This window comes from Abramis brama, assembly GCF_963993115.1.
Source record: "Abramis brama genome assembly, chromosome: 20".
In the NCBI taxonomy this organism is placed as follows: Eukaryota; Metazoa; Chordata; class Actinopteri; order Cypriniformes; family Leuciscidae; genus Abramis; species Abramis brama.
The window spans coordinates 30,045,031-30,059,115 of record NC_139982.1 but is presented as its reverse complement, the minus strand read 5'-3'; the positions used below and the strand labels follow the sequence as shown (position 1 = coordinate 30,059,115).

General features: G+C 38.0%; 1 protein-coding gene across 5 annotated transcripts in view; it reads right to left on the bottom strand.

The window, feature by feature from the left end:
* The window catches only part of ankrd26 (ankyrin repeat domain containing 26), a 38,676-nt gene that overhangs the window by 3,695 nt on the left and 20,896 nt on the right, over nt 1-14,085 (bottom strand). For 3 of the 5 annotated variants that reach the window (XM_084095090.1, XM_084095087.1, XM_084095088.1), the window contains 17 exons: nt 13,261-13,458; nt 12,802-12,831; nt 12,460-12,614; nt 12,132-12,345; nt 11,829-12,012; nt 11,592-11,738; nt 9,395-10,363; nt 8,253-8,405; nt 7,884-8,059; nt 6,190-6,283; nt 5,459-5,536; nt 5,228-5,362; nt 4,309-4,421; nt 3,457-3,598; nt 2,554-2,844; nt 1,785-2,020; nt 534-783 (listed from right to left, as the gene is read on the bottom strand). In XM_084095090.1, the coding sequence (XP_083951216.1) occupies nt 534-783; nt 1,785-2,020; nt 2,554-2,844; nt 3,457-3,598; nt 4,309-4,421; nt 5,228-5,362; nt 5,459-5,536; nt 6,190-6,283; nt 7,884-8,059; nt 8,253-8,405; nt 9,395-10,363; nt 11,592-11,738; nt 11,829-12,012; nt 12,132-12,345; nt 12,460-12,614; nt 12,802-12,831; nt 13,261-13,458 (3,565 nt within the window). Of the gene's footprint in view, nt 1-533; nt 784-1,784; nt 2,021-2,553; nt 2,845-3,456; nt 3,599-4,308; nt 4,422-5,227; nt 5,363-5,458; nt 5,537-6,189; nt 6,284-7,883; nt 8,060-8,252; nt 8,406-9,394; nt 10,364-11,591; nt 11,739-11,828; nt 12,013-12,131; nt 12,346-12,459; nt 12,615-12,800; nt 12,832-13,260; nt 13,459-14,085 lie in introns of all 5 variants that reach the window. The other 2 variants (XM_084095089.1, XM_084095086.1) reach the window with 1 other exon arrangement.

The window sequence follows — 14,085 nt, the reverse complement described above, 5'->3', positions numbered from 1 at the left end:
CCAAAAAAATTAGACACCTCTTACCCCCACTTACAAGTTACATTACAAACTGCCAAAAGAAAAGGGAAAATGGCTCATAATTTAAACATTTCTTCTTGTTACTACATTCTCCGCTAAATTTCCCAAGTTCCCAAGTGTCCTTGTAACTGTTATACTCCTCCAATAAACACATATTTTCCGCTGGGGTAAACTGCACTGAGCGGTTGAATGCGCTTACTCGATCTGCCATGTTTTTTGTTTTGAAAAGTGTCTTATTTTACCCAGAATGCATTGCAGTGTAGTCCTACTTAAGATAGTCAGAGTCTTCAGTGCTTTGTGCAACGGTCTGATTTAGATGTCTATCTGAAGTCTGACTATCTACTATATCTAAGCCATAGTCAAAGTCTATCTTTGTGAAACCGGCCCCTGAGATCTTACAGTGTGACATGGCTTACAGCGCGGATCATGTTCGTAGAGTCTGACAAGGACTATTATAAATCGCACAGTGTGTCCTCGGCTTAAAGGAGAATGAAATGACTTGATGCAGCGCTCACCTTTGCCAGGTAGGCCTCGACGCGGTTGCTCTGGGATTCTCCTACCGTACCCAGCAGAGGAGTCCCCAGGCCCAGACTCCTGTTCAGGGGCCCCAGAGAGGCCCCATACGCCCCCACAGAGCCCAGAGACGCCACATCGAGAGCGGGGCCTCCCAGACTGCCGTTCACGAAGCTGCTGGTGAGCAGAGATTTACTGCGCTGCCTCTCGCTCAGGAGTTTAGTGTTGGCCTCCGCTAGCCGCTCATTCGACCTGCACACGATCATAACAAAAAGACATTTAATGGCACATTATAAAAACACAGAAATAAATAAATCAACTGAATAAAGACAAAGTGCTGCCTATTCTATAATTAAAAATATTTACTAGGGCTGATAAAAAATAATATAGGATCATTCATGACTATTATTTTTTACTGCTTTTATTTTATTGATTTATTTGTTTTTAGTTTGAGTTTTTACTTGGTAAATGTATGATGATTTCCTGCGCCTCCTTTGATATGCTTTGAAATAATATTTATTTTTTTGTTCTTTTATATTTTACTATTTTTAAAAATGTATTTATTATTTTATTAATTTATTCGCATTTATTTTTAGCTTCACTAGTTAAATTTTTCATAATTTTCTGCTCTTCCCTTGATATTGATATGCTTTGACATATACAGTATATATATTTACATTTACATTTAGCAGACACATATATATACACATATATATATATATATATATATATATATATATATATATATACACACACACACACACATATATAAAATATATATATATGTATATAAAAATATATATATATATATATATATATATATTTATATATATATAAATGCGTATATATATATATATATTATAATATATATATATATATATATATATATATATATATATATATATACACGCATTTATTATTTTTAGTACTACTAAGTAAAACATATTCTGCACCTCCCTTGATATGCTTTGAAATAATTCATATTTATTTATGCATTTGTTTGTTTAGATGTTTAAGTATTTATTTATTTGTATTTTACTGTTTATTTATTATTTTTAGTTTTATGAGGTAAATTTTCATTTTCTGAGCCTTGCTTTGATATGCTTTGAAATAATTAATAGCCATTAAACTTTTTTTTTGTGTGGTTAATGCAACTAAATGAAATCTTTGAATCTCACAATGTGATTGAGCTGCGATTCTAATTAAGGCAAACGCTTATATATGGCAGGACAGACTCCCATCATGCCTCTCACCTCTCCAGTTTGGAGGCCAGACTCTTGCGTAGGCGCAGCTCTTCGCTGTACAGCTGTTTGTAGCGCTCCAGCTCGGTGCGACTGGAGTCTCTCTGAACCAGACTGTCCTGCTGAACGCTGCGTGTGCGGCTGAGTTCTCCCTCCAGATCCTTGATGCGCTGCTCCATCTGAGCGCGCTGACTGGCCTCGTTCACAGCCTTCATCTGCTCCAGAGCTTCCTGAGACGCCGCCTGCGTCTGACGAGTCAAACACACAAACAGTGACGAAAACTTGAATATAATATTTTATAGTCCAGAAATATTTAAAATAATTAAATAGTAAATAATAAAATTCTGCATGCATCTGACCTTTATAATAAAGAAAATTATTATAATTAACTTTATAAAATAATTAATAATAAAAACAAGAAATAATATAATAAATAATAAAACTTATAATAAACTAAATCAAATTCCATCTGTATCTGAAGATTGAAAAATATATTCTAAAACTTTTTATATTAAGACATTTTTTAAAATAAAATATTTTTATTTTCAAGACAATACAAAATAAAATAAACTTAAAATAAAACTTAAATAAAATAAAATAAAATAAATTAAACCAAAATTTTGGACCTTGCATACAAATTGAAAGAAATGCATTATGGTGCACATTATCATAACAAAAATAAATAAATCAACTCAATAAAGACAAAGAGATGCCTATTCTATAATTGTAAATATTTATAGGGCTAGTAAAAGATCCTGAGTCTCTGATTTCCGTAGTGTACCTGCAGGAAGAGGTTGACCTCCTCTAGTTTGTGTCGGATCTCGTGTCGGGCTCTCTCCTCGGTCTCCCTGCGGTACTGCTCGGCCTGGCTCTGGTTCATCACTCCGGCCTCCAGCTGCCTGCGCAGACCGGCCACCTCCTCCTCCAGCTGCCTCTTGCTGCGCTCCGTCTGCTCGTGGCTCCGGCTCCGGCCCTTCACAGACGCCAGCTTCTCCTTCAGCTGTCGGTTCACCTCCTCCAGCCGGGAGCAGCGCGACGCCTCGCGCTCAAACTGAGACTGGAGCTCGTCCATCTGGAGGCAGGCAGGAAAGGGCATGCAAAGGAGGAAATAAGAGACTCGATGAAGTCTGCATACTTTTGCAGTCTTAAAGGTGCAGTGTGTAATCTTTAGCGGCATCTAGTGGTGAGGTTGCGAATTGCAAACAACAGAAGTTACGGTGGCTGACAGGAAGTGATGTCACCGTCTGAGACAGCAGAGAGTAGCCAGTTAAGCAATGAGGTTTCTTTACAAAGATAAATTAAGAAATTAGGTTTACTAAATTATTCAGTAAAGCGATATGTTATTGCGAATATTATTGTTACTTGTTCATCATTCAGTGTTTTATTGGCTGACTTTAGCTAGCTTCTTTGCATGAAGGCCAAACATAGTGACGAAACGTGTTTGTCCCTTTAGGGCCACTGTAGAAACTTGTCGGCTCATGTCAATGTAAGGGGACCCGTAGTGTATGTAGATACTAGAAATGGCTGATTCTAAGGTAATAAAAACATAACGGTTCATTATGTAAGGTCTTTATACACCACTGAGAACATAGTTATGTATATGATATTGCATCCTCCTAAATATTACACAATGCACCTTTAAAATAACAAATAAGGCTGTAAAAGCCAGAAGCTGAGACTGTACCCTAGTCTTCATTCTAGTGGAGGCGCTCTCTGCCTCCAGTCGGTGGCTCATGTCTCCTCTGAAGCTGGCCTGAGGAGAGTCCAGCTGTGCAGGGCCCTGATCACGCAGCTGTTTCTTAGCCGTCTTCAACAGAGTCTTCAACCTGACACATACAGTAAGATACAATGAATATCCAGACATTCTCTATCAATGGTGTAAAACAAACTTTTAGAAATGCTGGCTTGGCAACTAACTGAAATAAAAAGTTGAAAAACTAAAATTATTAAAACTAAAATAATTAAATATTTTACTTTATATTTTAATCTTTTATTTATTGACCAAAAACGAATAAAAAGGACAAAAGCACATAAAATTATTAAAACAAACTAAAATTAAAATAAAAGCTAATCACTAATAAATATTAGAAAATACTAAATATAAATAAATACTACATAAATAATACTAAAATAACACTATTCAGCATGTATTGAAGTCAGTAAAAGCTTGAGATGTCAGCCTAGCCATATAAATAATATATAAATAATATATAAATAATAATAATATATATATATATATATATATATATATATATATATATATATATATATATATATATATTAAAGTCAACATAAATTATTTAAATTGTTTGCTTAATTATTTATTTATTTTTACGTAGTAAATTTGTCATTCTACAGTCTACAGCACTATAGCACAAAAAACAATTAAACAAATATAAGATGTGTCCTCGCATGTAAAAAGCATTTATCTCACACATTTGCAAGCAGGAGGATCCGCGTAGCCGGCTTCTCTATGTACTCAAACACGTCTACAGGCGCAGAGCTGCAGCGGTCGGGTTAAAGGTTAAAGGGTCACCTGTACATTTCTTTCTGAAGGTCTGTGTTTCTCTTCATCTCCTGCTCCAAACGGGTGTCCACAGATTTCTTATGCTCGGCTAGTTTCTTGGCCTTTTTCTTCTCGAGCTCCATCTGAAACACACAAAGTGTTAGACAGTGAGTGTCTGGTCCTTAAAATCTTAATAACAGGCAGAAATCTTAATTGTGTTGTCTTTCAAAGCTTTTTAGCGTGTGCTCCAAGGTGTGACATGAAATACTTAATCTAATACTTTTTCAAACAAGATTTTCCATATTTATACACTACTTTTCAAACGTTTGGGGTCAGTAAGATTTTTTAAAATACTTTTGAAAGTCTCTTCTGCTCACCAAGGCGGCATTTATTTGATCAAAAATACAGTAAAAACAAAAATATTGTGAAATATTATTAAAAATTTAAATAACTGTTTTCTATTTGAATATATGTTAAAATGTAATTTATTCCTGTGATCAAAGCTGAATTTTCAGATCCTTCAGATATCACTCTAATATGCTGATTTGCTGCTCCACAAGCATTTCTGATAATTATCAATGTTGAAAACAGCTGTGCTGCTCCATATTTTTGTAGAAACATTTACTTTTAGGATTTTTTTGATGAAAAGCATTTATTTGAAATATTTTGTAACATTATAGATGTGTTTACTGTCACTTTTAATCAAATTGCATGCATCTTTGCTTAATAAAAAATCTTTAAAAATCTTACTGATTAAAAATCTTATATCCATTCCAAGCTAAAACAACAAACATTCAAGGGCATGTTACATGTAAATCATCCATTTCCATGTGCTAACTGAGCTTTTTTGATTGAGTCACTAAACATTATTATTATATAAACATGCAGACTTATTTTAATAAAAAATATCAGGTGCACATTTTGGATTGACATTATTATTTGGATGGACCTGATTGGTCAGCTCTCCTTTCTCTCTCTCCAGCTCAGAGAGGCGGAGTCCCAGTCGTGAGCGGCCCTTTAGCTCCTCCTCCCACAGAGTTTGTGAGTCCTGGGCATTATGGGATAGCATACTCTGCTTCTGCACCTGGAGAGGAGGACCACAATTAAACAAACAGTTTTTCTAGTATCTTCCTATAGCTTTGCTTTGCTCATCAAGATCAATGTTTGTTATGAAGTGTACCTCTCGGTTGAGTTGTTCTTCTAGCGTCATCTTACTGCTCTGCAGGTTTGTGACGAGATCTTCCAAACGATTCCTGACCTGAGAACATCACAAAGGTCAATACGCAACAGGATCTTACCTATTAGTTAACTACTTCATGCAGATCTAGATCTATTTTTAATCTAAGCACTTTAGATCCCAGAAACCAGAAATAGAAAAGGAAAGGGAGTTTACAGACAAATGAAAGTCGAATCAAATCTGCAAAAAGACCACCACCAAAACAGAGAAAATACCCCGCTATCAACCCGACTAGAGAAAAGCAATAAAATATACAGACACTTGTTACAAGTGTAGTCACAGTAAGATTTTCTAGATTAGAAGAGCTGTAATTCACAGTAAAGAAAAACAATCAATAAAGGGAGTTGCTAGAATCACAGCTAGAAGTTTGATGATACCAACCCCTTCTCCAGGTGCTGAGCCTGATAGCTGTGAAAACAGTGACTATACCATCAGTTTACATGAAATCTCCTCTCCGACTGACTCACATGTACAGTCGCCTCATTCCTGCACTGACCAGGGTTCATCTAAAGTCAAATGTGAAGCTCAGATGACTTAAGACGGTGAAACGAGGTTCTGACGGGATTAATGTCTAAATCTACCGTCATAGGTTGAGTCAGGACACTTGTGCTTCACAAACTAGAGGTGCGGCTCGACCCCTGACCACTAACTGAGCGATATTTGAGTGAACTCACCACAGCCCCCTCCTGAACGCCCTTCTGCAGCGCTTCAATGCGGTTGCTCTGCTGTTTGGTCGTGGCCTCCAGTCTGGCGTTCTCGATCTCTAACCTGTGGAGATGTCATAATCTCATCAACTATTCTCACCCATTAATGATCAGTTAGATCATATAATATTTATATAAATTTCATATAATATTCATATACAATAACTTTAAATAATGCAATAAATTACATTACTGAAATATGTAAATATGATTATAAATATATTCTTATTGATATAATATTCATATTTAATAACTTAATAGTACGCAACAAATAACTTTAAATAAGTATATATTAATTTATTTATATTATATATATATATATATATATACACACACACACACATCTACAGATGATTATACTTATTTCATTATATTAATTTCAATATTATGCAATAATTTACTAATATATATATATATATATATATATATATATTTTTTTTTTATATATATAATATTTATATTAATTTCATATAATATTTAATAAACTTAATAACATACAATAAATGACACAACTGAAATACTAATATACATACATTAATGTAATATTAATATTCATATCATATAATATTTATATTCCTACCTTTATTATAATGGTACTATTTTTCCATTTATATTTTATTTTTATTATAAATATATACAATATTTGTTTTCTATAATAAACTTTTTGATTGTGATCCCTGACGTCACTTTCACGAGTAACATTATTTAAATTAAATCAACATTATTAAAATGAAATCATGTATTATGTTGAAGTTCCAAATAAAGTGACAGACTGAGTCTGAAATCGCCCCCATACCCTCAAATATAAATATCAAATTTATTGCAGGTCATATAGGGCACTATTTGAGGGCACAGCCATTTGTAGTGGTGTCCGAAACCATAGTGGACTTTAATGAGTGCACTCATTCTATCCCACACTGCACCGCAATAACAAGTGTACAGCCGATGTATGCTCAACGAATTCGCTCACTCGTTTTCATTCACTCCTTCAAGTGAACAGTATCAGTGGACTAGTCTCAGCCTCAGACGTCACGCCCACGGAACGTTGGCTAAACGTCTGATGCATATGGTACACTTAACTGGAAACACTTCAGGGATGTCGAAGTCGTCATCTGATTGGTTGAATTTTATCGGATTTCCGGGGGGTGCGAGTGTCGCGTTTATTTTCGGTCCGCCGGGAAACAAAGCGCAGACGTGTGATTGCGGAAGAAAAACTGTTGTGTTTACATGAGTGACAATGAGCATTTATCAAGATCAGCTAAACGTAGGATTCTCAAAAGTATGCGAGGTTCACGGCATAGACTCTTTAAGAGATGTCCAGGAGTTTTGTTTGAGGCACTTAGTGTTTTCTTCTCCTTCTTTGATTTTCTATGCTGACTGACTTGTTGCACGCCGGTCTGTTGTTGTGGGGACATTTCCACGCCCCGAAACGTGACGCTGAACGAAACAAACTGTAATTGGTTGTTTGACATGTCGGTCAAACGGCCTTATGGGCGGGCCTTGGCCAAAGAAAGCTGCTATGAATTCCAGACCTTCAGCCGTCAGTCTGAAGGTCTGGCTACGCGAGACTATCAGTGGACTAACGTAGGGAATAGTGAATGAGGGTTTAGGGGGCGATTTCGGATTCAGCCACAGTGTTCTTTGCAGACCCTGATTAACTGCACCTCTGCACCGCCTCCTCCAGCTGTCGAATGGTTTGCTCTTTGCCAGTAGAAGCAGACAGCGCCTCCTCTAGTTTCTGAGCGGTACTGCAGGCTTCTCGCTCCTTATCGTCCAGAGAGCTCTTCAGGTGGCTGATGCGCCTCTCGGCCTGGACGTACACTTCTTCAGACTCCTGCAGCTGGAATTCAACAGAAAGTATAAGAGCAAACGAATCAAACAGAATTTGTTTAAATGGCCTACATAAGAAGCTATATTTGTCAAAAGCGACTTCATATATTTAATTAATGAATATGCATGCAGAAAATAATGAATGAACATATATTGTTCCTGAGACTTCAGTTACATACATGTTTTCAGGAACTAATGAGTACCTTGGCCTTCAATCGGTCCATGTCCTTGAGTGTGCGCGCCTTCTCTTCCTCGAGGTCGTTCCGGTACCGAGTGTTGACCTCCAGAGAGGCCTCACACATGGACAGCTTCTTCAGACTGTCGGCCAGTTCCTGCTGCAGCTGTCGAAGAGAGGTCTGCAAAAACACAACATAGCTTCATTCTCTCATTGGATCATCTTCCTTTTACATTATATCACACTGGGTCTACACCGGATGTGTGTACCATGTTGAGAAGTTGCTGTCTACATTTCAAGTGCCCATTCAGTTGACCAATGACATTTTATTTTGTGTCGCACTGCAGAGCTATTCTGGCCATTTTATTTTCTTTGTCTGTTTAAAATGTAAAAAAGACGTGTTTCTTCTTGTAAATTTTTTTATTATTATTATTATTATTGTCTTATTTTATACTTTTATATACAGCGCACTACTGTTCAAAAGTTTAAGGTCAGTAGCATCTTCTTCTGCTCACAAAGTCTGCATTTATTTGATCGAAAATACAGTAAAAATAGTAATATTGTGAAATATTGTGAAACCTTTTGAATACATTTTAAAATGTAATTTTTAAGCAAAGCTGAATTTTTTGCATAATTACTCCAGTCTTCAGTGTCACATGATCCTTCAGAAATCATTCTCATATTTTAATATTAAGCAGTTTTGCTGCTTAATTATTTTTAAGGAAACTGATGCATTTTTTTCCAAGGATTCTTTGGTGAATAGAAAGTTCAAAAGAACAGCATTTATTTGAAATAGAAATCTTTTGTAACATTATAAATGTTGTTCCTGTCATTTCAATTGAATGTGTCCTTGCTGAATAGAAGCATGTATTTTGAATACTTCAAATAACTTCTGAATGGTGTATATATTATATTATATTATTAATGATTTAGTATACATATATTTTAGTCATTTAGTCATGTGTAAAATTATTTTGCTATTGTAAATTAAACTATGCCAAATCAGTTTCATACCAATGAATATCTAAAAAATAAAGTTGGATTTCATTTCAGTGTTGTTTACAGTACAGTGTTTCTGTCACTCTTCATAAAGGAAATGAATATGCAAACTGAAATAGTATGCATATTAATTGGCTTATTTAAAAAAGAAGCCATTCTCTGTGTCTCTACCTCTCTCTCAGCTTTCTCCTGCTCTAGTTTGTAGTTCTGCTCTCTCAGCTCGCCATTCGTCCTCGCCAGCTCTTTGCTTCTCTCCTCCACCAGTTGGACTCTCTCCTCTCCGTCTGCACGTAACTGGTTCAGCATTTCGGCAAAGTTTTGATGCACATCTGTTACAGCTTTGTCCTTCGCCGAGCCCTTGTTGAGTGCCTCCTCCAGCTGCTGTCGTAGCAGCGCACCCTCGCTCTGAGCCTGGGCCAGACGCTCCTGCAATGCTTCCAGTTTGGCCCCGGCACGGCTTGCCAGCTCCCGTTCGCTCAGTACCGTGACCTCCTGTTCTTTGAGTTTGGCCTGGGCCTGGTCTTTCTCCCGGGCCAGAGTCTCCAACAGCACGGCCTTCTCCGCGATGGTCAGAGAGTTGCGGTGACACTCGTTCTCCAGGCTGTTGGCACGTGCCTCGGCCTTGCTGAGTTTCTGGGAGAGGGACTGGATGGTGTCCCGCTGGGTGCTGGACTCAAAGATGTGTTTTTCCTGCGTACGCTGATGCTCCTCACGGTCTCGCTGGAGTGTGCGCTCTGCATCCGTGCGGGACGCCTGACATCTCTCGGCCTCCTGTAGCGCCGCCTGCAGTCGTGCCCTGCTCGCCTCCGCCTCGGCCTCCAGTTGCTGCCTCACCTGCCTCTCGTGCTCCAGTTTAGCTGTGATCACTGAGCATTCGGCCTTCAGCGGGCCGAGCTGCCCGTTGTACTGGAACACGGTCTGGGCCAAGGCCTCCTCGCTCAGTTTCATGTCCCTGCGTGTGTCCTCCAGTCTCTCGCGTAGAGCGTCTCTCTCCTCCGCCAGTCGTGACTCTTCTTGCCGGCTGTGACACTGCGAGCGGTCCAGCTCGGCCCGAGAGCTGTTCAGCTCATCCTGAAGGGCTCGGTTTTGTTGCATCAACTCTCGCTCACGGTCCGATGCCTCTGTTAGCTGGGACATGGCCTGAGAACATCAGTAATTAACATGCGACAAACACATTTTAGCATTGTTTTAAAACGAATTCTTAAAACAGTACGTGGCTTGATTGCACTGGAGTGATCGGCTCTATAACACGGTAAGTTAATGCCTAAGTGCAGGTCATTAGGACAAAGCCTGAAAATCTGACCAATCACATGTCAGAAATTAGGATTAGAGCAATTGGGTTACAGAGAAGATCTGCTGAATGCTATAAGTTCACTGCTTATATGTGGTTAACTTAATATATATTAACATATTTTATTTATATTGTAATTTAAATATTTAAATATCAGTTTTCAGATTAAGGTAGGCCTACATTGGTAATTTGTTCTCAATTATTTTCATATTCTTCATGGTTTCTTAGATGGGATGGGCTAAAAGCTGCAAAGCTATGATGTCACTGCTTATTTGATTGTAAAGCTATGATGTCACTGCCTATGTGATCATAAAGACATGACCACTGATTTTGGGAATTTGTTCTCAGTTATGCTCATATTCTTAAAGGATTAGTTCACTTTTAAAAAAACTTTTGCTGATAATTTACTCACCCCCATGTCATCCAAGATGTCCATGTCTTTCTTTCTTCAGTCGAAAAGAAATTAAGGTTTTTGATGAAAAATTTCAGCGTGACCTTTTCAACGTAATTGCGTATTACGTGACGTCACGAACGCGCATCACAGAACAGAGCAAGGCGAGCATTTGTGCTTATAAAATAAAACTATAAAACTTTTTTATTTATTTTTTAAATGACCGATCGTTTCGCTAGATAAGACCCTTATTCATTGTCTGGTATCGTTTAAAGCCCTTTGAAGCTGCACTGAAACTGTCATTTGGACCTTGAAGTCCATTATATGGAGAAAAATCCTGGAATGTTTTCATCAAAAACCTTAATTTCTTTTCGACTGAAGAAAGAAAGACATGGACATCTTGGATGACATGGGGGTGAGTAAATTATCAGCAAAAGTTTTTTTTAAAGTGAACTAATCCTTTAATGGTTTCTTAAATGAGATGTGATATAAGCTGCAGAGCTATGACATCACTGCATATTTGACCGTTAAGCTATGACGTCACTACGCACATGTGGCTGTAAAGATATTACATCACTGCATATGTGACTACATGCATTTGTTATTCGCAATGAATTTCCTGACATTTCTAAATACTCCCCGGCAAACACACATAAAGCTGGTAATATCTGAGGTGAGAGCGGTACCTCATTGCTCTTGTTGAGGTTTCGGAGGTTCTCCTCCTCGATGTCCTGCTGCTTACGCAGGTGGTTGTTGAGCAACTCCTCGTGTAGGGCGCGAGCACTGCGCTCATGAGAGAGGAGACGCTGAGACTCGTCTCTATCCTCCTCAAGCTAAACATACAAACACACACACATATACAAACTGTTATGCGCTGGCGTTACCAGCAGGGGCCTGTAAAATCTAAGTCTGCTGCTGTTGACCTGTTTGATGCTGTTCTTCAGGGCTCTGATCTCCAGTTCCAGACTCCGGACTTTCAGCTCGGCTTTGTGGCGCTCCTCGGCCTCGGCCCGCTGCTGCTCCTCTTTCCTCTGTAGCTGCTCACGGGTTTTATTATACAGCATGAGAGCGCTTTGATGCTTTTCCTGTTCCTGTCTCAAAAGGAACCTTTCATGTGAAGAGAGAGAGAGAGAGAGAGAGAGAGAGAGAGAAGAGAGAGTCAATGGCACTGTTCCAAATCCTGGTGAGCATCTGACCTCCTTCCACATGCATTGAGTTGAGCTCACTTGAGATTGTTCATGTCCGTTTCCAGCTCCAGTCTGAGATGTTCTAGGCTGGACTTGCTGCCTCTGATCTCATCCAGCAGGATCTTGAGCTCGTTGCGTTCTTGCTCCAGCTGAGAGGTTTTATCCGCCAGACGACTGTGCCTGTCTCTCTCCCTCTGGATTGTGCGCTCATACTCATGAAACATGTTTTGTAGTTTCACTACGCTCACTGAGTCTGCAGGGTAGACATAAGACACAGTGAACTTAAGCAAACATCTTAATTTGCTGGACACCTGATTATAGGTAACCTAATAGTTTATTACCAGCTGATTGGATCAGAGCGACTCACCCATAAAGCTCGAGTCGAGCTGTTTGAAGAGCAGAGATGCGTTGCGGTATCCAGATACTGGAGTCTCCAGCTCTTCAGTGGCTGTGTCAGAAGACTGGGTGAGATCTTCGAAATCATCCGCCATCTCCAGCTCTCCAGTGCTCTGCATAGGAGACAATAAAAGGCAATAAAACAATGAGTATCCTGTGTTAAAGTCACCATAACACCAAATTTCAAAAAAAAAAAAAAAATGATTGGAAATTAAGTTTCATTATTTTCCTTCTTATTCTCAAAGGTGCATTTGGTAACCCACTGTCATAAACAAACACTACAGATGTTACCTTAACAAGAAAGAAATTCACCTGCTCTTTCTTACGCCTTGAAGACGGAGACCTGCCAGAACAGAGGGGTAAGGAAGAGAAAACATGATTTTAGACAAGTTTATCTTTAATCAGACAAGAACAGCCCACCGGAGAGCAAGTGTGGTGCTCTAAAATCAAGATATAATGCAGTATTCGCTTAAAAAATGTAAATATTATAACAAGGCCTAAATGGAATCTGCACTCTTTTCATGTTTTCTACACTGATTGTTGGGAAAAGTTGTGGAATTTTGTTGAATGATTTACACTTCATTTTCATCATTAGCTAAAAGACTTATCAAATTATTCAAAATATTTTTCATATCTGGTAGAATTCTATGGGCACAGATTCTGTACAGGCCAAGTTATCCTTCTAATGTCGCTGCTGCAACACTGCAACATATAAAAATCAATACTTTATAATGAAGCTGCATTAAAAAGCATGTAAATACTGCATGTATACCTCCTGTCCTCCTCCGACAGATCACTTAAAGTACTATCATCAAAGACAGACTCGAGGTCTCCGTTATGGCGGGTCGCAGGCCGGGAGGGTTTTCCCTGCAGCGGGGGAGCTACACAGAGATTTCTCGCTTGGCTACCTACAGTTTTCTTTTCCTCCTCCTTTTCATCTTCCTCACCATGTGGTGGTGCCCTGTCAGTACTGGAGGTACACAGATCTCAACATGAAGTTGAAATGAAAGATTTAACTAAAATAAACATATGTCAACTTCACAGCCTCCACCTGGGAAACACCCAGAAAAGAAATAGATGATACCAGAAGCAAAATCAGAGCGTCAGCAAAGACCTGATGGCTATTTCTGCTGTGTTTTCATTAGAATTAAACATAACAGACGGACAAATTAAAAATATAACACAATAGTTGTACACCATGGCTACAGACTTTGTTTTTGATTGCATGCATATTCATTAAAAATAGAATGAAAAAAAAAATATATATATATATATCAGGCTGTTTGCTGAAAGCTCTTTACTCTTTAAGTGTCCTTTAATTGTTTTTCCCGTAATTTTTGAAGCTCTGTTTAAGCACACAGGATATAAGGAATTCCAAAATAAATAAAATAAAATAAAATAAAATAAAATAAAATAAAATAAAATAAAATAAAATAATAAAAGCATAGTTCTTCAATAGCTATGTTTCCATCCAACTATTTTTATGCAAATTTTGGGATATCGCATTAAAAAAAAAAAAAAAATACTGGATGGAAACACCAAAAAGTGCATAAATTCTAAAAATGTGTATAAAAATATATGTATGTGCTCAACTGGG